General features: G+C 36.4%; 1 protein-coding gene across 1 annotated transcript in view; it reads left to right on the top strand.

Moving 5' to 3' along the window:
* Nucleotides 1–24628, top strand: part of INSC (INSC spindle orientation adaptor protein) — a 134125-nt gene that overhangs the window by 71213 nt on the left and 38284 nt on the right. The window contains exons 3-7 of the mRNA XM_065685879.1: nt 1106–1451; nt 1950–2002; nt 3598–3721; nt 6120–6233; nt 11955–12080. Coding sequence (XP_065541951.1) covers nt 1106–1451; nt 1950–2002; nt 3598–3721; nt 6120–6233; nt 11955–12080 — 763 coding nt within the window. The remainder of the gene's footprint in view (nt 1–1105; nt 1452–1949; nt 2003–3597; nt 3722–6119; nt 6234–11954; nt 12081–24628) is intronic.

Below are 24628 nucleotides of genomic sequence, written 5' to 3'. Positions count from 1 at the left end.
AGAGGGAGCAAATGTCCAGAGATTCAAAGGGATCAGGGTGCTGCCACTAGGAAATTCCCTGAGGTACCTGAGACAAGGTAGATAAGGATAAATGCAGTTGTGTAAACTCTGGCTGACCTAAGATCCTATACCTGACCTTTATATACCGTTAGATACAACATTAATAACACTAGTCATGTTTAATAAAACCTGGCTCTGTATGTGTGTATAGCTGGGGTGAGAATTCAGTTGATCTTTTTATTAGGATCTGGGCACCTCACTATAAGAAAAAAATCTGGGCAACTCTACCTCAAGGCTCTAGGGAACTCAGGATTGCCCACAAAGTTGAGCTCAGAACAGCTCAGTACAGCTGCTGTTGAGTACCACTTTTTATTATCTGGAAGGTACAAAATGCCCCTGTGTCAGAATATACTCATTAAGGGGTTTTTGAGCCTCACTGGTTCACATCAGATTTGCTGCAGCGCAAAATGTATGTTTTGGAAGTCAGATGGCCAAACTGTTCAGAGAGCAGTGAAAAATAAGTGGAAAGGTAAAGGACTAGGTTGGAAAGTAAAATGTAGCTAAGGTTTAAGGGATTACGATAAGGCAGAAACAGATATTGCTTCTGACTGTAGCATTCACTGTCTTGGTTTGGCTGTGTCAGTGTGGGTGGAAGGGCTCTGGAGAGATGCTGCAAAGTAAAACTTTCACTGTTGTGCATAATAGGCAAAGTATAATAAAACCTGACAGCACAGTCCCATACATAACTATCAACCACATCTATAGCTTTGCTCACTCATCATCATATCAAACTCTGAATGTACAAGAAACATTTCTCCTAGAACTGTAGTCTAAACTTCTGTTTATTTATCTCTAATCTCTATGGATTTTCACAAGCGATTTTATAGTAGAATATGTTGTGTAAGGGTGATTAGAAAGTCAAAACTTGTGTTTGGCATAGAAAACTAAGTATGTTGCTGTGTTACAACATGTAAATTGTTTGCTCAATTAGCTGTCTTTTGTCAATCAATTGCAACTTGGTAGGATGCAACTTTATGGTATTGCTGGTAGTTATTTTGAGGTTATTTTGTTTTACCTTGTTCTTCCTTCTTTCTCTGCCTTCTAGCATGCACTTAATTCAGGTGGACTCCGTTCAGAGATGGATGGAGGATTTGAAGTTGATGACAGACTGTGAATGCATGTGTATTCTCCAGTCCAAGCCAATCAGCATTGAGAAGGATGAACAAAATGAACTTATGCTTTCCTCACAATATAGTACATGTGATAACTTGCAGCTCCTGTTAAAAAGAGCTTGGATAATAAGCACAGAGCTGACCAGGATTTCTCAAAAGCTGGAGAAAAATAGATGGCAAAGAGTTCACAGCATGACAGTGAGAGTCAACTGCCATGTGCGGTCAATGATAAATGAATACAATACGTTCACCAGGAATTCTTCAGAAGAAATGCACCAGGTAGGATGCCTTACCTGATATCATGTTTGTCCTGTTTGTTTGTTTATTTATTTATTTATTTATTTCCAATAAGTAAACTTACTATAATCTGCAAGAAATCTTTACATACCAGTATTGGTCCTTTGTTTAAGACCTTCTAATCACTTTTCAGCCATGGAAACACTCAACTGGTTTTGGATCCTATAGGCCTGATTCTGAATGTTAATAATGCTGAAAAAAGTTTTGGTTTTGAGGACTACTGAACTAAACTAATTAGAGCCCCCATCTGTGAGTTTCTTTGCATTTACTATGTAGAAAATACTTTTTTTTTTCTCTTTTTGTTAATTTCACTTTTATCTTTATTTGTTTTATTCAGAAAAGTAGAAAAAGGATGCCTATATATGAAATATATTCCTGGAGGGTTTTCATCTCACTATCATAAAAAAGCATTATTTATTTAAAAAGCAATTGTGTGTATGGATATTGCTTTAAAACTACCTTGTCTTTCTCTCTCTGCAGTTTGAAAAACTTTTATTAGACAAGTGTTCAGAATTTACAGCATTCACAGAAAGGTAATATAAACTTTCTAGTGCAAATATTAATTTTGTTATGTTGTAGGATTTCTAATGAGAAGTACAAATCCACTAACACCCTTAAATGTTTGAACTAGACCGCTGAAGCTGTGAAAGGCTTTTTAAATGGTAGCCTTTGGTTGGTGAAGTGAGTTACTTTTCTCTAAACTGCATCCTAATGAAAGATGGGATGTGCTGTTGCACAAAGAATCTGGCATAGACACAGAGCTGCGTGCAAGTGCATTTTTTCGGGGCTTTTAGACATCAAAGAATGTCTGGCTCTAATGATATCAGTGACAAAGTTCCCTTGAAGTTCTGTGGAGCCAAGATTTCAGATAGTGTAAAAACTTACAATGCAAGACTGTCATAGTGCATGTTCCCATATGCACATATGAATATATTAGTAAATCAAATTGAAATACATGCACATTCCTTTAAATTGGAGTTGTAGGTTTACTCAGCTCTGTGACTTCAGAATGCCGAGACTGGAAAATAAGAATCTCTTTATAATACTTCTCATGATATTTCCTCTGCCTAGCATAAGTTATCCTGTTTCTTCCAGCACATTTCAGTCTTTTCTTATATATTTTAAACACTGTGCAAGTCATTCTGCTTGGGAGATCATCAGGGGGAGAGATACCATCTAATTATCAGGAAAGAACATTTCTTGAGCATTACTACTTTTTGCCAAACCCACACAGATCAGATGTTACTTTTATGTACTACAATGAGACACACTGATTTAATAAGTGCTCTGATCTTTAGTATTTGCCCCATATCAGACCTCTCCCTCCTTGTCTGTTTGACAGAAAGTTCATACAGATGGGTGAAAGACAGGTAAAGCTTAAAAATGAATCTACTGTGTAGGTGGAGAACCTGATCAAACTGTATCTTCCGTTACAGTGACCTGCCTGGGTGGAATGTTTTGACATTTCAAATGAATGCATTTCTGTGAGGAAGTGCAAGTTATTTCATTTGAATTGTATAAAGTTTCCCATCTTTATCTCATTTGGTTACAGCCAAGTATCACTGGTTACAGAATAGTTATACTAACACTATAAAGCTGCTGTATGTAATCTTTCCGCATAGAAGGACAAATGTGACTTTTGAGTATGCTGTTTATATTTAAATGGACTTCACATATCCATTTTGGGTCCTTATCCTGCTATGTTAAACTATGGCAAAGAAGTAAAGAAATGAAAATTATTGAAAGCACTTCTTTCATCATGAAAAACGGATATATACAGCTTCAGTTGAAATGCAGGTATCGTAGAGTGGCTGTAAATATTAGCATAGGTGGAAAATAGCAGAATTACACCAGTATAAACGCACAGCATCTGTGGCAAAATTTGGCCTGCAGTGTGTGAAATAAATTGTGATCCCAAAATTATTCATACCCACTGTTGTCTTTGGTATACTTGCCATTTATAGACAAAGCTTTGATTGAAGTCTGGTGTAATGTCAAAGACAGTGTCCTCATGAACAGCTGAATTCTCATTATATCCTGATTATTAACACAGAGCTCAGCTTGCTAAAACAGTAATTGTCTGTTGCATTTTTTTGCCTTCATCCATTTCCTTTCTCCTTCTTTTCAGGTGCATGCAAACTGAAGATGAACAGATACTGAAATCCATCAAGTCTTGTATTAATGAAATGCTCACTACTGTTGCTCAGTATTTTGGCCAGTTGATAGAGCTGTTGTTAACACATGAGGCACAGGTTAGCTTTTAGTAAATAAAAAAAAAATAATTAAAAAAGTATTTAAAAAGTGTCACATCTTGAGAGGAAAGTATCCTTTAAGATCAGGATCAGAATTATAGCTCTCAATTTTCAGCAAACTTACTAGTAATACAAGTACCTTGCAAAGAGATTTAGGTGTTTGTATTTTCAGATTCTCCAATAACCTCAAATCCCAAACAAAGTGATCATGAGGTTTACAGTTACTTACTTTTCCTGATGTGTTGCCTTCAACGCAAGGCATCTAATTTCTGGACAATGTCTTGTTAATAAGACCTTTGGACACACTTTCTCTTCTTTCTGTACAGACACTACTTTTTTATAGAATCCTTGAAAAAAAACCTCTCCTGCTCTTACTGATTCTCATTAAAAGCCTGACTTCTTAGTAGATGTACACATAGCAAGTATACTTTCACAGCACACATTTTAATTAGTGCATGCCTTATATCACTGCTTCCTAGACCCTAAGTGTTGTGCACAGGTTTTGTGTGTAACCTTCTGGAGAACAGTGCTGTATCATTGCAGTCATGATGTATAGTTTCTGGTGGTGATTTAAGTACATAAATATGCTGAGTAATTAACCTAAAAGTACGTGAAATGCTGTCAATTTGACCATTCTTGAAATAGTAGCAACTTGCAAGTTTGACCAATCTACAGCTTTACACTGGTTTCTTTCTTGAGATCTCATTAGAAATCCCTTTGCAACCTCTTATCTTGCTCAAATAAACCCCCCAAACTAACCATGCTCAATTTCTCCATATTTTAGAACTGATGCTATGTTGAAATTTTTTGTTGTCTCTGTAGAAAAAAAGGAAGTAGGAGTCTTAGTGAAGAAGAAATAATTAAATAATATTCACTGTGATGATAAACTAAAATTAATTCATGGTACTGCGTAAATTCTAACATACCTTGATGCATTAAGATAGCAAAATGTTGTGATTCTTTAAAACAGTCCTTGTAGTTTTAAAAGGTTATTACTAAAAGGTGAGAACCTCCAGCATGCACTTGCAGAATTATAGTCAAACTAACAAGCTACTGATTAATGCTTTTGGTCAGGATTTATGAGAACTACATGAAATGCTGCATATGAGTTGAAGTGTGTATATAATTTTGCATATTCCATATCAGTGAAAAGCAGTTCTTCATTGCTAGCATTTCTGTCTTTGGTCACTTTGGCACCTACTGGTACACCTGAAATTACTCTGCATCATCTCGTGTATTTGTATGACAGAAGACCTAAATTAGAGGTCATTACTGAAAACATTTTGAACAGTTTTCTGAGCCATTCAGTCAAGCTGCGTGCCCACATGCTAAGAAGCATGTGTCTGTGGGTAGTTTGCTGCTCTGGAACAGACTAGGTGCCTGCATGACAGGCCAGAACTCTCAGCTTAAATTTTGTACTCAAGAGCTTTTTTTAATTAATTGGTGTGTCAGGATTCTGTTCAGGAAAGGTTCATATCAACATGTGAATTGATAAGTTACGTCTTTTATGGAACATTTTTCTAATGCTAAAGTTGGAAGAATACAGCTTCTAAAGGGGAAGGTAATTGAATTTTGTATAAATAACAGTGTAACATATGGGACACTTCCTTGCACTTCTTTCAAAATTGGATTGAACATAAAAATGTCTACCTTCTTTCTCCTAGTAAATATTATAAATTCTTCCTCTAATGATTGTATGTACTCTCAGAAATAGAAAAATCAAGTAAGTTTCATATTCCTGACAGCTGTGCTTTTCTGTGAAGTTGCAATGGCACACATACAAAAGCAAGACAACTATTTAAAAATATAAAAATATTTAACTTATTTCATACATTGGAAAACTAAATTATATTCCTTTGAGATATACCTGTATTTCTCAATGACATTTTCTGTGTAGAGTGAGAATAGTGATGAACCCAGAGCCTTAGAAAGTAGTGTTAGAAAGGATATAGCAATATTCCTTATAAATAAGTTGGAATTCTTGTGTCACTTTGTGATACACTTCTACATTAAGAGAATCCATTGCCTTCTGAAAATTTTGGTTCAATCCTAGGACATACCCAATAATAATTAAGTTAAGTAACTGAAGAGTTCTTTATTAAATGTTCTCTCACACACCCCTGTTTTCTTACTCTGTTCATATTTATTTTTAAATATTACTATTCTTTGTTATATCTATTCAAATGCAATGCTAAAATGCGTTACAGTGTTATCAGTCTGATAACTGATAACCCTCCTAACCATAGGGTTTGGGTTTTTTCCTTTTCCTTTCTCTGGGTGAGAAGCAAGATGATATGGTCTAAATGAACTAGACTTTCTGCTGCATCTTACTTTTAAATATAACACTAATTGTTTTCACTAAAAGTAAATCATGTTTATTTAATCTTCTGTCACACAGAACCTGCTGAGACAAATAGAATTGTCAGATAGTATGTACATCATTGCATCGGCTATTAGTAGTTTATTCAGCCTTACCCAAGAAGGTTCTCATCTGTGCCGTATCATAGCTAAGGTAAGGGGATATATGGACTAATCAAAAGTAAACTAGTAATACAAGTGGGTTATTCTACTTAATGTAGTAGTGGTTGTGAGTTTTGTACTTTACAGTACAAGATGAAATTCTGTATTTCAGGAGACAAATAATCCAGGTAAAAGAACAAAATTTACTCTGAGAAGCTTTTTTTTTTTTTTTGTTTTGCTGCTACAGCATTTATTACCATAATTATCCTATTAGATTAAAAAAAAAATAAAAGGGCTGCAGCTCGCTAAATCTTTAATAAAGCTCAATGCCTGTGTAAGCAACTGCAGCAGGATGGTAAACTTCAACATACTTCTGGACATTGAGTTAACTGTGGTTGTCTTTGTGTCACCTGAGGTATTACCACACCTTTCAGCATTTTTGGGCAATTTTTTTGTCTTCCTGACAGTACTTTTTAAATTCCAGCCACATAAGTGGAGAGAAACTTCACAATTGGCCATGCATATGGCTGACTACACAGGGAAAGAGCAAGTCCTCTTCAGCTGTGTGTACAGAGAAGGTTAGAAATATTATTAAAGATGTACTTCTAGAAATACTTTGTATCCATTAGTTTTCTTTTACAGAGAGACCTCATTACAGTTACTTCCAGCAATGTATGTGTTCTCATTTACAGAGCAGTTGATTCTAACTTCTGGTATAAATGAATAATTCATGCCAAGATCAATGATAGTGGCAATCCCTGCCGTGTTTGCACCTTTGGGGACAGTTGGATCTTGAAAAAGTGAGAAAGGCAGGGCACTAGTTGAGGTCAAGGACAGGATAATCACCCCTGCAGTGTATATAGAAAGAAGAAAGCCTCTTTTCCTGAACTTCTGCTTGTGGAATAGTGTGTCAGTCCCTTGTCCTGATCAGAGATGAGGTTGCACAGATGCATTTAATTAGTTTTACTTCTGATCTGCCTTTAGATGAATATTTGCACTGTAAACAGTATCACTGTTTTGAAGGTTGTGAATGAGCTAGATTCAGAAATGTGTAGTGGATCCTGCTGACAACATGAGAGGCTTAATTTTTTTCTAAATTGGTATTTGAGCTCCACTCAGTGGTATTTGAAAACAGTTAAAACATTGAGTATTGAGGCAGTGCAGAACTAACAAATTGAGGAAAATTGGTCTTGTGCTTTTTATCATTGTGTGACTTCTGTAACAGTTTCATTTAGCAGAAGTGAGGTCTGACCTTCCATAAATCACTAAATTAATTTACTACTAAAACCTGGATGTGTGGCAGATTTACAAGTGGTGAAATGCATCCCCTTAAGCGAAGAACCTTAAGTGGGGTTTGGTTGCCAAATTACAGTGGTGATTGCACCACCTGTCTTCTGTCTGTTTCCTCAGTGAAATACATTTGTCCCAACTCATCATCATCTTTCATCCCCTGTATTGCCCCAGTTATCCGCATCAGTGACCAAGGTGGCTGAGGACTTTTAACAGACCAGAATTTTGAATTCAGTCATGAGGGCAATAAGCTATGACAGTGAAAGTACAGGATGATGGAAGGGGAGAAGACTGGAACTGCCCCACTCATTAAGAGCGTGAGAATAGGTTCAAATTTCACAAAGATACAAAACCTTCCACAGGTACAGAAGTTCCCTTCAGAGTTGTTATTTTATCTTTGGTAAAATCTAGCCAGAGAAGCAGAATATTCATTTACAGTAAATGCAAAACTCAACAAATCTCTTCACATAACCTTGAGGTTCCTACAATGATGTCTTTGATGTTGCATGATCTTGTGGATCACTGTTGTCAGCTTTTTTCCTGTCCCATGTTATAAATTACAGCTCTAAACCACACAAAAATCTCAGACATGCAAAAAAAGAACCATGATAATACTGTACAATATCGTAGGAACTGGTTTCTCACTTTACATTTTGGTAAGGGGTTCAGTATTCTCTCTCCTCCCTTCTCGTTCCCTGCAAGTATCTTAGCAAAATTTAAAAAGGCTTATAAGGCTTCCCTTATGCTGAAGAGTAATCTATAATTTTATTCCACCTGGAGGCATTCTCTTTTCTCCTTTTTTTTTTCTTCTGTGAAAGTCATGTTGCTGACTCACCCTGGCAGCCAGCTAGTTGTTCTCATGAGCTGTCAGAGCTATGAAGACTAAGTTCACTAACACAAATGAATAGTAGCAATGGTGAGATAAGAAATGAAGGGAGAAATCCTAAATAATAATATTAATAAAACGGGTGAATTCTGAACTAAGAATAACCAGTGTGGAGCTGTGAGATTTGAACCCAAATATGTGGTGTTTGTCTGCAAGCAACTACATTGGTGGCAGCATAATGAAAAGTCCACCAGTTTAGATAATTTTAAAAGCAAAAAGAGAATATGAGAAAAGAACCAAGTAGAGCATTTGTTATAACTACTGGGGAAAAGTTTTATGCTTCTGTCTGCAGTTCAGTTTCCTACCCTTGGTATCAAATACTGCTAAAATACTTCTCTGTTAAGGCTTACAACACATACTTAAGCATCACACAATGTGACTAAGTTGCTGTATCATTGTTCCGGGTAGCATTGCACGGATTTATTCACAAAAGTATTTTTTATTACATTATATATATTGGGGTTTTATCCTAGGATCTTTCATATTAATTAATATAATTATAAATTGGTCTTGGATGTTAAAAACTTACCTTCATTTTCTGAGAGCATAAGAAGATACTAAAAACCAGAAATCATATTTTTTTTAGTAGATTTGAACAGTTGTTGAAAATTAGCATTACTTTCTGTAGACTACTTCTAAATGGATTTCTCTTTGTAGCAACCAGAAGAGACAATAAAAATCGGTTCCAGAGTTACAATAAGTAAACACTGGGACATAGAGTGATAAAGAAAAAAAGTCTTTGTAAAGAAATCCGTTTCACAGATGACAATTAGAGCCTAATATTGAACTGGATGCTACAATAATACCCTCCTAAAAGAGGCAAAAATGAAAATTATGACAATAATCATGCCTGCTTATCACATCCATCTTTGGAGAATGTTTGACTATTTGAGTTGCATATGGATGTGCAGGAGATCACTCCCTATGAGAAGTTTCCAATATATTTTAGCATTCTTTTATGTCACTTCCTTTTCTAGAAAATAGTTACTATGAAGATTTCATTGGAGATCATCTTTCAAGCTTATTATAAATATTGTCCTCCATCATGAGGAAAAGCTTGATGAGAATTTATTGTACTTTGAATCATTTCAGATTAAAACTGGAAAATATTATGGTTTAGAGTTGGATGCCTTTTCTCCCACCTCTCTTTCAGATACTGCTTCACTGAGTATGTGAAGCCTGTCCCAGAAGAAACTTGAATTACAGCAAGAGCTGCAAATCTGTCATTTGGTCAAAATTTGGAAATGCCAAATATTCTGTAAAGGATAAATAAAAGCATGCTTACACACCTTGATAGCTTTTGGAAAAGGGCAAGTTAATCTCCAAAGCAAGCAAAGCTCGGTGCTCTTATGTTTCTTTGTCTGATTGGTATTGTTTACCCATTTGACCGATTCATGTAGCCCTGTCAGAAGGAATAGTTTTGTCACCATTGCAGAAAATACAGGGGACAAATCTTGAAAAAGGTGAATAAATCCTGAGGAATACAGAGATCCCAGTGAGGGGAGTGCTTTTGACAAGCCAGAGAATCAGAGTTGGTATTTTCTCCATATTCCATAGTTAGCTCTTCTAGGTTCATTGCTCATGATCAGTATTTTACAGCTTGGTAATGGCACACAGGGCGCAAAATAAACAGTTTAGATCTAGTACTGACAAACGTAGTAATAAATCACTTCCTGTCCATCAGAGGCAAAAGCAGATCATCATTTGTCATACAGAAAGCTGGAAGCAAATGTGCCAACATCACTTGAGCCTTACTAGTGTTGTCCATTAACTTTTGCTTATTACTACCAAAGCAGAGTATTGGATAATCCTGATTCCATTGATCTGTGGGGACTTTCAAACTGAGAATAAATAAATAAAATCTCCAGTTATTTTAGGTATGGGGACAACACCGTAATAACCTATTTTCTGTATTTTTCATAGATAATTACTGCTTGGGTGAAACATCAATATTCTTTTGTGGAAGAAAAAAACAACAAAGCATATATATATATTTTTTTTTTTTTTTTTTTTTGCCAGTGCACTGTCTCTTTTATTTTAAAGGCTGAGAAATGTCTTTTTGTGGTAGGCTATATTGATTGATTGATGGCTTGGCTTCGCAAGACAAGATTTGGGAAGGTCTTTACCCATGCTTATTACAAGCCTGATGACCAAGGGCATGTGGGATATACAAATCTGGTTGGAACAAAGGGTGCTTAGGCAATCAGGAAATGTCCAACCAGGACTGTCAACACAGTATAGAGATACATATGCATTTCTTACAGTTCCAGAAATAAATTCTACTCTGAGCAAACCTCAATAAGCCTACTGCTTTCATTGATGTCATAGAAATTGCATGTACATGTGCAAAGACATAATATAAAAATTCTATCTTAAAAATATATTGAGGTATTAATTTTGTCTAATTCTAATTTTCATATAACTTTTTGTTAAACTGACCAGATTACTGTGCTTGCTCTATTATTCTTTACTGTACTGTTGCACAAAAAATGTAGTAGAATTCTGAAAAGTGAATGGAATCTAAATTGGAGTCCAGAGGTTTTATATTGGTAAGTCCTGTTGAGTTTTCAAATATCATAAATGATTGAGGAGAAAAAGATTATTTCTGTGATTCTGAAAAATGCTTTTATAGAGGCTAATGAAACAGACTTAAAAAGAAGGGTATATATTACACTTGGTCCATGATTTCAACTTTTAAATTTACTACTCTTTTCCTAATATTTTAGTCTGAGATCTTTCATCCATCATTAATTTTTTAAATTCTTTCCTCTTAATTATATGTCTGCTCTTACATAATATAAGGCATCTGTAGTCTACCTGATGGCATAACATTCTGAAATGAACAACAATAAAAACCCAACCAAATGGCACATGAAATGCTTATATTGTCTGTATGTAATGATATCTTTCTATTCATTGTGAACTTTGCTAACATATATGTTTACAACCCGTGTTGAAAATGATTGAGGACAGGTACTTCATGGATGTATATATACTCAAGTCTTTGGCATGATTGTCGTAGTTAGAGAAAAAAGTTTAGGAGTCCAAATTTTATGTGTTACAGTGTGATGATATAGATTTTAACTGTATAGTACTGTATAGGAACACCTATATTGACCTTATTTTCAGTAGCTCTTCAACCATATGAGCTTCTCATCCATACTTTTTCATTAAGTAAATATTGTATGTAGTTCAGAAATGTAGATGAATGTGAAATATATGCTAAGAAAAATCTGTTTGAAACTAATAGCATACGGTTGTACTATCACTTAAGTGTCATTTTAATTGCTGCTTATAGATAATTCTTCGTAATTCTTGCATGAATGCCAAGTTTACTTTAATTGTGCTTCTAGTTGATAAAAGTCAGTCGCTTAAGCACACCTCCCACTGAGGATATATTACTTTTTCATTGCTTGGTGTATAAGCATTAATCAACTTGAGTTCTCTGTGTGAGTTTAACATCCTCTTTGTTGGTGCTGTAATGATAGCTAATTTGGATAAATTACTAAAGGAATCTGCTCCCCGTCCACATCTTGTTCTAATACTAGAGAAATATTCAGTGCTACTTTTCTGATTTGTTTTGTTTTTCCTCTGCAGGAAGGAGGTGTAGTTGCTCTTTTTAAGATTTGTCGCCAGGATTGTTTCAGGTGCCTTTATCCCCAGACATTGAGAACACTGGCATCTGTTTGCTGTGTAGAGGAAGGGATGCACCAGCTGGAAAAGGTAGGCACTTTGGAATTCTTTGCTGACTGCATCATAAAACAGAGAAGTCCTGTCTTTAATCAGTTCTAGGAATCTAGAATCTAAGAATACTGTGTTCCACACTCTGCTCAGTTTTTCTGTGCTGAACCATCTTCAGTCTTTACAAAATTAGTCACAGTAATGGCGTTATCCTAATCAGTTTCATGCACAATTAAGCTTTCTAAGTGGGGATAATCTTCATTAAACAGGTAAACATGTTAGTGACTCCACCAAAGTGCTTTTTTCCGATTATTATTCTTTTTAAAAGAAACTCCAATATTTTAAATAAACCTTCAAAGACAGAAAATTTTATACCTCTTTAAATCCTTTCCTGATGCTCAAGTAGGGCACCTGCTTTGGAATTGCAACGATTTGCCAGAGTTGTAATTCTACAGGAAGAGCTAAAATGGCTAGAGCAGTTAGTCAATAGAAAAATGTATGCTAATTAGCAGCAAGTCTCAAAAAAGCTAATTGTAACTGGGACAGCAAACATCAAAATATTATCCAGATAAAATTATATCTTCTTCTTAGGCCCCATTCCTTTCTCACTTTCGCCACATACTGCTGTGTTTTGGAAAATGAACACTTCTGGTCACTAAATCATGATCTCATCCCTTGTATTCATAAAACAGTCATCTTCTACAGCTGAATAATGGCCTCTTCAAGTTAATGATAAATGATTTCGCTGCCACTTTACATTGAAGTATTCTGTAATTTACTGTCCAGAATTCAAGCAAACCGTGACACAACATCTGCAGCAAAAAGCAAGTCTCTGAGCTTACAGTAAATGAAGATGACTTATTTTTTTTTGACATAATGCTGGTCCAGACTGACACCAGAATCAGTCTAAAAGGATCTTTCATTATGTCCATTATAACAGTGGAACTAAGAGTTAGAAGTGGAAAAGATTGATTCAACTCACCTGGTCCAATTCCTGGCAGCATCAACATGCATTTGACGTGGCCCATATCAAAGCTGACAAAACAGGAGTCATAGGAAAGGTGATAACTGTCAAACTCATATATAATTGATTTACTTTAGTGTTGGTCACGAGTAAAACTGCTCACAGTAAACTTTGTCACAATAAGGATTGGAGTAGATTTTAAAGGATTTTTAACTAGAATTCCTACCACTGCTTTCAGTAGTTCAGTTCAGCTGGACCTTCAATTCTTAAATCACATCTTTGCAAAACCTAGGTCTGCAACATGAGAAGTGGGATGTTTATCCTACTCACCTGAACAGAACAGACAAGTCCAATGGGAGTATTTTGTTATTACTTTGCTAACCTCTTTGCCTAAAATTTTGTTGCTGAGGATCCATATGTTCCATGGGTCCAGTACATGCCTGAGTTTCTGGTGGGGCAGAATGGGATATTTCATACATCAAAAGAAACAAATTTTCCCTGCAAGGGGGTTAATGTCCCTCTAAATGCTAATGGAAGTTAAACAACACAGGTCAGTATCATGCTAAGTAATCTCCAAATAGTCTTTCAGCTGGTGACATCACAGATTTGCCAGTTTATAGAGCTGAGGAAGGATAATAAACAAGAGTTTTCCTATTCTCTGTACTCTTTTCACTCTTCTTGTATATATATTTAGAAGCAACAAGATATTCTGACCATAGGGAAACTATAGAAAGTGCATGGAACAGATTACCAGTATTTTGATGTCACAAGTACCTTTTTTTGGTTTTTATTTTTTATTTATATATTGTCATCTTTACATAAGAACAATTTTTCCCTTTCAAAATTTGAAGGACTTTTGCAAAGAACAAAAAAGAGGGTTAACAGCATTAACATGCCTATAATTACAGAAATTACCATAGAACTTCTTGTCTGGCAGAAAGGGCAGCTTCTGTTATCCAACTAAATCCTGGGTGGTGGTAAAGCATTTAATCTGCTCTAATGTGAATATCATTATGCCACCTAGTGCATTAAAACATCAGTGCAATTTGAACTTGATGTTTTATGACAGAAATAAAGCTTGGCCTCCAAACAATTCAGATTAGGCAATGCAAGATTAAAAAAAAAACACAAACAAACCACAAAACACAAAAAAAACACCCTGTCCCCCCCCCCCCTTATTTTTCAATTAGATTTCATAACGATTAAAGTGTTTAAAAGAACACTTAAAAGAAAGCAGCAAGAGCTCTTCTTTCTAGTGGAACATTTGTCTGGGAGATGAACTAAAAGGCGTGGAATACTTTCTACAGCAATTGCAGCACTTAATTACTAAAGATGTCAGGAATACGGTTTATTTATCCAATGCTCTTTGATCTTGCTAATTCAGTAGCAATGCAAGTAGGTAACAAGAATGTCTATGTTAATGTAGATAGTTGTTTAGAAAGCAAGCAAGGAAGCCAGTAGTTCACAAGAGGCAATCCAAGTAGAGAGTACTTAAACATTTTTTTCTTGGGTTTTTAAGACAGTTGAATGTTAGACTTTCTTTATAATTAGAGCAAATTTAATGTGGCTGGTGTTATACTGCGCTTAAACCATTTGTCTTAGTGATTTTTTTGGATTGCAACGTGGAGATACTGTTCTCATTTACTAATGAAGGAAATAAAAATTGAGTGCTCATTTCTAAAGATGTGAAAAAAATGCCTATTTTAAGCAAAAATATAATTCTCAATTTTTGTTTTAAATAATTCTTGTTCTTCCCAGCCACACATCTTTAAATATGTACGTGTACTACTCCCTTCCCAGCACACTTAAAAATAGCATTATTACTTTTTCATCAACAAGCTGATCTTTGCTGTAATTACAATGAGCAAGTAGTCATTGCAATGACTAACTTTTACTCTTTTAGGTGAATCTAGTTGGCTGTGTATGCAATGATGCAAAATCACTTGGTTAAAATGCCAGTTTTAGACTAGTTGTTACTTCACTTGCAAGTACTTTACTGGCTCTTGTAAAGGTACTGTGCTGTACACTGAACTACAGAACTCCAGGAACAAAACAGTAACAAATTATACAATTAAAATAGAAAGATAGTGAAGAAACAGGTGTGTAAATAAATGTTGTGCTACATAAGCTGTGCTCCACAAGTGGTAATTTTGGTGCTTCAAGCTGTTTATAGATGTCTAGCTGTTTGGTACAATTTAGCTTCATAATCCACTGTGGCACCTGCAGGTTTGAGATCATTTTTTTTGGTTTCAGCTGCCTGACCAGTCCCACCTCAGAGAGGAGCAGAGAGATTGTGGAAAAGAAATAAGAATTTTCCTCCTTTGTATTATTACTGTAACTGCCCGTCCTTGTTCCCAAGAGAGCCTTATTATCTGCATCTTGTGGCACTTGAGCATGTAAAGCTTTTAGGATAGAGCTCACTGCATCATAAAGGATGGTTATTCTTGGTCTAGGCATTCCAGAGTTTGTGCAGAGACAATATATAATAGAGGTAATAAATAATACAGGAAAATAGCTAAAATCACTAAACCCAGAACTTCAAGGAGTTTGGGGAAGATTAGCACAACTAGAAAATGGAAGAACAATGTTAGTACTGCACATGGAGGCCTGGTTTTGTATTCAGCCCTGAGATTTAGGACAGAAATACAAAGATGTAGCAGGAGACTGGTTCTCAATGTAGTTATTTGTTGAGGTTTCTGTATCAAAGAATATCTGAACCTTCATGAGTGCACTTTGAAAACTTAATTCTCCTCAACATTTCCCATGTAGGAGTGACTGTTGAAGAACCTAAAGATGTTAACATGCATTTTACGAAACTTAAGGTGAAAATAAAATTAAACTAAGAAAAAAGAATCTTGATGGTCTGATAATGTACATCCTGCAAATCACATTAGGAATAATTGTACTTCAAATAGCACTTTCATTGTAAAGGCACTCAATCTAACAGACACTGTCTTCAACATGAAGCAACCTTGCCTGGAAAGGGGGGTTGCATTTGAATACAGTTGCACAACTTTTAGCACATTGTTTGCTTAAAGGAGTTCTTGAGCCCTTTCTCTCCCAGAGGCTGCATTAGGTCCTTGTTTTGCAGAATTCTCTGAACAGAGGGTCTCTTATACATATGCTGACACTAAAGACTGGGGCAGTTTCTCTGCTACAGGTTAGTCATTAGTCCATACAATACTTTTTACTGACTGATGCTAGATGGCTTTCCAATTTTTGCCCTACACTGAAGCTCAGTTGTGTGATTTTCACTGAGGCAAGCTTCTTGCTGCAATAAAAAAGTGTAAAATTAGTTCAGACATAAATAGCAAAGAGATAGTGCAATGCACTGCATTTTTCACCATGCATGTGTAACATTATTACATTAAAAAGCTGCAAGTCAGCTGGGACCTCGATTAAGGCTCAACTGCCACAAAACCATAATGATTTAAACAAATATTCTAGCAGCTGCCTAAATATTAATGCTGTGCAGTGTATGTTCACTTACACTGTTTAAACTACTTCAGAAAGTAAGACACCTGGAATCAACTCATAAAGAGAAGATATTCTGGAAAGACTGATGACAGTAGTTGTTACTTTCATTAATAAAACCTTTTTTTTAACAAATGACACATCTTTCATTGCTATGCTTCAAGCAAAATTGTCTAGGTAGAGATTAGAAATTGCTTTGAATCCTTTATTTAAAAAAGTATTAGATCAAATTATTTAACTCCACAAAAAGCATCTGGAGAAAGGAGGAAGCAGGTTAAAAGTGTACAATATTTGTGGTTGGGAAACTATGAATTTCATAAAGATTTCTTAAACATGAGTGACCTTGAATCTATTGTTTATGATGAACGTAGTCTGATTTTTAACAGCAATCATTATCTTATATGCCATAATAACGTCTGCATGGCAGAGATACAGTCTGTCAATGATGCATCTGAAAAACAAGCTTTTGGTGAGAATTAAGTAGAATGTTTGTTACAGAACCTACAACTACAACTTATATGTAGCTTCACTGAGCTCTAAGCACTTTGGAGTTTTGTTGCAGATTAAATGTATGTGTTGCCTTAAATCTCAGCTACTAAAACCACTAAAGTTTGTATAGTTGTAGTACGACACAGAGATGAGAATTATGGAGAAGGCTTTGATTATGAGAGCTTGAATGAACTGGTATGAAAGTTACCACATCTAAAATCTAGACACAAAAGTTAGTTGGTGGCCTATGGATTTCATTGTCACAGCATGTGAACGCTCCACAATAATGAGAGGGCTTATTTTCATAGTACATGTTATATGATGAAATAAATAACTTTGTACCATAAATTGATAGGTTGTTAAGGGGCCCTTATCTCCCACAAAACCAAGTCACATGTAAAGTTATCCATTCCAAGTTTTTCATGGGTCATGTTGACAAACATTCTCAACACCGTTTTGTGAAGAGGATTTTCCTTGTTTGTTTCCTGAAGTACTGGTTGTTGACAGGAAAAGTGTGAAGCTTCCCAAATGGCTGGAAAGAGACTTGAAACTTTCTTTCTGCATGCTTAAAAGCACAGAACATTGGCTTATGTGCTATAAGAACATGTGAGATGATTTACATGGGAAGAGTTCAAGTGATGTGTTCCTTTTACAGCCCTTTGGGTGGAGAGTCAACTCCTCTGGTTTGCATAATGCACCTTTTTCCATCAGAGAACATTGTTCTGGCTCATCTTCCATGGCAGTTTGTAGCCAGGCTTTGAAATCACACTTGTGAAGTTCTGAATAGTAAACAGGAATGGATAAAGACATTTATTTTGTTCTGGATTTTGAGAGGGGAGGATAACCTTTAAAAGACTAATTCAGGCAACTTTAGACATGCAGTACAAAACACAATGAAAGTTGGTGTTGTTGTAGCTGGGAACTGTGTCTCAATGCTGTCGCTGGGTAATTGTGTAGGTCATAGAAGAATGTAGATGTACAAGGAGACAAGGGAATAGTGTGTGGAGCAACACTTCTAGAATGCTGCTTTTCACATAGCCTTTTTGATAACCAGGCAAATCTGTTGCGGTAGCTGTATTTGTGGTACAATTAGATAATGTGAAGTTCTAGGCTTGCAGCTCTTTAATTTAGTGGACACTTCTTCTCAGTAAGGCTGTTTAATTAATTGGCAGTGAAAAATGTGCTGGGTTTGGCAAATTACATTTCTGTCAAAGCTCCTGCAAGATTCATTAAATCATATCTGAGAGTGCAGGAGCTGCCCTTCCTCAACTGCTGGCTTCATATGTATTAGGTGGTGTTTCAAGTTTTACCTCCTGATTGCACTGCTATGTTTTACTAAATGCAGCTTCTTTCAGCGCAATCCCAAGAAAGTGTAGCAAGACTTCTTAGGTCGTTGCAGAATCTGACCATCATCAGTTGTGACAGGCTGCAATTCTAGGGCAAAATGCTTTGGAAGTCGTGGAAATATTAATAAAATACTGAAAACCAGTATGAAAACGTTTAAAAACCCCAAACAAACAACAAAGCCCACCTGACCCCCCTCAAGTTCTCCCTTCTCTGCCCCCAGCCCACCCTCAAAGAAAATAACATGAAAAAAAACGTAAACCTACAATGAAACAAAAAACCCCAAACAAACAAGTAAGAAAAAAACAAAACAAAAAAACCAACCAAAAAAACCCCACACCAGTGATGGATAATCTCTGCTGTATCATTCAGTCTGTTGGAAACCTTCTGTCACTTACAAAGCAGATTAAAATTTGTTTGCCTTATGGTAGTACCTATTTTACCATGCAAAGAGAAAAACATGGTTTGTTTTGATGGACTTATTCAAGAGACATGGAATTGAATAAAGACAGACATGTTAGTGCAGGATTATGGGACATTGCCAGATCGAAGTATGCACAAAATGCTCTGGCTGAGGTCACTGCCATTATTCCAATTCTGTTAAATGACTAATTAAATCATACTGTTTGTGTTGTTGTAGCCCTGATGGTCTAAGGAGATATGTATCAGTTGCTCTAATAAAAGATATTACGTCTCCTTACAAACCTTGTTTCGGTTTAATCGTATTACAGATTTTAGAAGAGAGAGAAAGGAGCCAGCAAGTGTAGCACTGGAGATAAACATTTCGATAAGACTGGTAACATAGGACAATGTGAGACTTAGCGAAGGAGCTGGTGAATAGCTGCCTTTGGAGGACACAGATTCTGCTGTTTATCAGTAGATCCTCATTTAGATATCAGCCCTCACGCAGACTCTGCAAACTTATACATGTGCACTTAGCCTTAAGCAAGAAAACCACTACCTGTTGAAAATGTCAAAAGGGATGCACATCTGATCTGTTTGTGACAGGATTCAGGCTATAATAAATTTCATAGAGTAAATATTCATTTGGTGATCACTGAACATATGCTGTGTTAAAAAGAAAAGCTTTCAGTTAGATCAAATAGGTATGGCACCTTTCTGATAAACCTTGTCTTTTCAATAGGGGTGCAAGAGGCAGGCTGTGAGTTGACATACTAAGTCTGTCTATAAATTGCTAACAAAAGCACAAGCTGTCTTCTAACCCAGCTACGAACATTTTAAGTCCTTTGCCTTCAGTGTAAATCCTTCCTTGTCACCCACAGGCTTAGGCTTTGCTACACTTCGTCCTGTGCCTAAAGTGGCATATTGCCTAAACATGGACCTGTGATAATATGTCCATGTGCAAAATCTTTGTAACAACCAAAGCAGCCCTGTTTCATCTGTTCTGTGGGTTTGGGGTTTTGGTTGGTTGGTTGGTTAGGTTTTTTTTTTTTGGGGGGGGGGCTTGTTTTTTCTTGGTGGGGAGTGGTTTGTTTGTTTGTTTTTCTGTTTGTTTGGGGTTTTTTTTTTTGGGTCGGGGGTGGGGGGTGGTGTTTTGTTTCAGTAAGACCCGATCAGGAGAAGGCATTGCAGAGGCATTCAGATATTATCAGTAATGTGCTGAGAGTAAATCTTGCCACTGCTCTGTTGCATTTTTCATTCATGGCTCCAGAGCAATGTTCATGCAGAGAGCTCATAGTATTAGGCGTACTTTGGCATTCGGTTCCCCTATATGATGCAGTCATTGTAGGAGGATCAATTTCTCTTCTATCCGCTCAGCTCTGCCTTTCTATACACTTCTTTCATTTGAGGTGCAGAAGAGAGACTCCTCAGGGTTCATTTTTTTTCTTGTTTTAAAATGGTAAGTTTCACTGAAATAGATTTTGAAAGCTGAAAAGGAATGTCCTCAAACTATGCCAAGTTACTGAGGTGTGTGCTTCAATGTGCAAGATCAAATTGGAGCAGTGTCTGTAGGCTGCCATTCCCTCCAACATAATTTTGAAAATTTGAGCAGGTGCCAGGTTACCACTCTGCACTTGTTTGGCTCCCATATAATTTACACATGGTTTTTGCAGTCAGTTATGTTGGTATTTTATGCTATCTATTGATTTTATGTTTCACTAAGTATTCTATTTAAAGCACTCCAAATAGCTCTAAATTTATGTTTCAGGAGTCAGAATGTTAAGCGAATTTTATAAATGAAAAATAATTTGGAAATCACCAGATGATGATTTTTTTGTAATGATTTAAAATATTGTTTAAAATGATGATAATGATCAGGGCAGCGAATGGTCCACGAATGACATCTGAAAGAACAGAAGCCAACACATGAAATGACAGGTGGGTTTTCCCTACCTAATAATAATACTAATAATCTATCAAGCAAATTTAATTTTAAGATGAAAGAAGACGCTTACTCAGCTCCTAAACTGAAGGCAGAGATTAATGAGAATCAATTGAAGCATTTAAAAAGAGTGCAGGGAGAGAGCTATTTTGGACCTCAAATATTCCTCTTGATATTCCCAGATAGAGACAGAAAAGAAACTGAAAAGACATGGCCTTACAGAAAGACTTGTTAGATGAGTGGCTTTCATAATTCTTTTCTTCTCCCTCATCAGGAAACTGTTGCATAGCATATCTGCATTTGTATCCATATGTAAATACACACGCAGAATGTGCTTATGTTGTATGTATTAAAGAGCATAGCTGTAGCCACAGGAAAGTGTGAGGAGAGACGAGTGAAAATACTTATTGAGACAGACACATGAGATAGCTCTCCCCTTGCAGAATTTCTGCTGAAATTAGATACACTACTCCAGCTGACCCATCCTGCTGCAGGCTTCATGACTCTATATTGCTGGTGATATTTGTGAGTCATTAGAAAAGTCCAAAGAGTTTACTGCTCGGTCTTCATCTCTTCTTTGGTTGACATTCAAGCTTGCCTAAGCCCCCAGTGTTTTCCATTTTTGTATGAAGAAAAGCATACCTACATATATTTGGTTAAGCAACAAGGGTTTAAATGTCTTTGAAGCCTGAGAATTCAGTACTGGCATTATTTTCCTTTCTAAAGCTTCTGACTCTTATTTTCTTACTTGGACTAACTATGACACTTGAAGTTTTCTAGTGTTCTATGTGGCTTCTTGTATATCTATTCTTGTTTGCAAAACATTGACTTTCAAAATTTTTACACACATTTAATTTTGAAACACTGAGGTCTCACAGATTCACATTACTGAAAAGCAAAAGGAGAAAATCCTTCCTTCATTCATCTAACAGCAGCTACAGAATTCCTTACTAATATAAAACTTTACTTACAGAAATACTGAATGACCAAAAATAAAAAATCATTCTCCTGGTGCCAGGTGATTTAGATTTCTTTTCTTTAGGGTATGCCAGTTGGAAACAGATAGCTTATCGATCTGCTGTAGTTTTTTAACTCATCCATAAGTGAGCTGATCTCAATCATACCGGAGGATAACAGGATGGAGGCTGAGTGACTGGGTTACTCTGATCTGGTTATGAATACTGGTCATCTGTTGGGATGACAAGTTGGGGCCTTAGAGCACTGCAGAAAATTGTTTCTCTTGACAAGAAAATCTATATTCTGAATTAGCTTCTCAGCTTGATCACTTCCTTGGTTTTGTTTTTATAGTAGTTCAAACTAGCAAAATACATAAACCTCAGCTTATGCTCAACTTAGATGTTGGCTCTTTTACAAAACTGCTTTTATATATCTTGTATTCCCATTCATGTTACTACCCTTCCTTGGGTTCAACATGGAGTTAACAAGCCTCTTGCATCACAGAACTTATAAATGTTCACACGTGCTTAGGCAGTGAAGCTGGAAGAGCCTGCTGTGACACAGTGTTCAGTGCAGGTGTAAGCTGGGAAATTTTCTAGCTGCAGGTACTAAGGAATCTTTGCAAATCTGGTCCCAGTTGTGCTCCCAAAGTGCACAGGCTCTGGATATTGTTACTGAGAGGGAAACTCACAAATTTGTGTTTTGCAAAATCTCATTTAATACATGTACAGTTGCTTGTGGTTTTTGTTTCTTTTAACCCAATGTTGCTAAAATTATGGCCAAAATACATGGTTCAAAACCTCTTTTTTCTTTCTTCCTTTCCAGTGCATATCACTGCAACAAAGTGAGAAAACACCTTACAAACCAGGGAAAAGTACATTCACAAAACTTTTTCATGAAAACAGCTTTGACCAGTTCTAGCTCTGGCCACTCTTGAACTTTCCACCAGTAGATTTGCTTGGTTTAAGTGAGTTAGTAATAGTTTAATTTTTTCCACCTGAACGGCATTACCATAAACACAAAGCTATCTCAGGGTTTTTTATTGGTATTGGTATATACTGACTCTTGTCACATGGGCCAAATGCTACCTGTTACTGAAGCTGAGTTTTTCCCCAGATTTAATTGTAAAAAAGCAACAGAGGAAATCAAACCTAGGGTAAGCTCATTGACTAATTAGCTGAAATTCAGCATCCTTTACTTGTGATATGCTTTTTAAGTCAGGACTGGAAGTATTGAATTACACATGTAATGTGTCCTGCATATGCTCCTAACAAAACCAAAGGAAGTTAATTGTGTATGTTTTTTCTTACCTCGCATTAGTACTGAGCTAATAGCTGCCATGCGGCTCAGCTGAAGCTCACCCATGGTATGTATTTCTCAAAATTTCTCTGTATTTCTCAAAAGAAGTGAAGGTTAAACAATAATGGCAGGTGATGTTTGTGCATCAGTATAATGTGTTTTTTTTGCTTAGGTTGTTTGCAGGAAACCACTTAGATTTGGCACTCTGCCTGATTCATACTAAAACTTTCATGTTTCATAAAGCATCTTTGAAAACATTGAAAGAGCTGTTGGAAAAACAATCTCATCCGTTTAAGATGATAATCCTGTTTTTGAAAAAACTAAACATCAAACAGCACTGCTCATATATTATCTGAATCTTACTTCTCTTGCCTATCATTAAGCTCCCAGACAATGTCTCTTTCACTGGCTGTTCCTTCCCTTGCCAGTACTGTCTAGAGCTTTTCCTTTTCAGAGGGCTTTCAGTTTATTCATCTGCAGTTCTTGGGAATGAATGAGCAAGCTTTTGTATGGATCAGGGCATACAGATATGCAAAATCAGTCTCAATTTTCAGAGATGCTTTGCTGCGTGTCATAGAATATCAGGCTTTCCTCTCCAGACTGTGCATTGATAGGTAGGTAAAACCTACAGATTAATCACGGCTGGTATAAACCTAAACTGGAAGCTTGAGCTGAGTTGTTAGTGTTATTCTTTAATTTGGAAGTTATCTGGAGTCCTGAAGATTGTCTTGGGCCTTGTGCATAGCTGGTTTTGTTTAACTCCACTAGCTTGTAGACTTCAAGTAAAAGTTTGATCTAACAAGGAACTTCACCTGAGATGATGTTTTGCAGAAGGAATCCCTATGGGACCATCAGGTGGAATTAAGAGAGAAGTCTTTCTGGTAAGTCTTTCCAGTTTTCGTAAGAGCTCATCTTTGTCACTTTGCTCTCACAAAGAAGGTGCATGAAAGGTTCTCCAATAAGTTGGCTTCACCAAGGGCAAGTCTTGCCTGACCAACCTAGTAGCCTTCTGTGATGGAGTGACTACTTCAGATTAGGGCTGAAATAGGAATAAATGGGTGAAAATGTCATAATGGAGAAATCTGCACATAAATCAAGCTGTTTATGAGAGAAAAAGAAATATGGTATGAGCAGAGTTCTTATCAGTATCCTCTTCTATACAATGCAAACATATAGAAAGTTCAGATAACTTAGAACCACAGGTCACTGTTCTTGCCTTCAGGAGGAGCTCTTTCTTCAGTATTAGGAGAGCTGTATCTTAATGGCTTTGGTTCTGCAGTTTCTATGCTAAGCTTCCATGCCCATCTTTGCAGCCATATCCTCTGGCTTGTGTCAAGCACACAGGTCAAAACATGCACTGCTACCCAGCAGGATGACAGTTAGCATGTAATAGCTGCATTACTTAGTGATGAACCTGTCCTTAATAAACCTGTTGTGTGTGTTTTTCTACACTAACAGAGGCTGTCATCCTCCAGACCCAGACAGATGAAAATGAAGAAGTAAAAGAGAAAGGAGGGTTATTTTCTGAGAAACAAGTTTATCTCTAATGGACACTTTAAAATAAACCTATCCATAGTGGCATCATTTATACCACGCTCTTAGCATCAATCTCTGCTATCCTAGCAAAGCATTCATTTTCAGCACACAGTCCCAGATCCCTGGCATGCACAAAATGTAAAGAAGGACACACTGTTGTCAGGAAGCTTAAATTTGTCATAC

The sequence above is a fragment of the Lathamus discolor genome, chromosome 6, assembly GCF_037157495.1.
Source record: "Lathamus discolor isolate bLatDis1 chromosome 6, bLatDis1.hap1, whole genome shotgun sequence".
Taxonomy (NCBI): domain Eukaryota; kingdom Metazoa; phylum Chordata; class Aves; order Psittaciformes; family Psittacidae; genus Lathamus; species Lathamus discolor.
The sequence above is the reverse complement of the archived record's forward strand: the minus strand, read 5'-3'. Positions and strand labels throughout refer to the sequence as shown.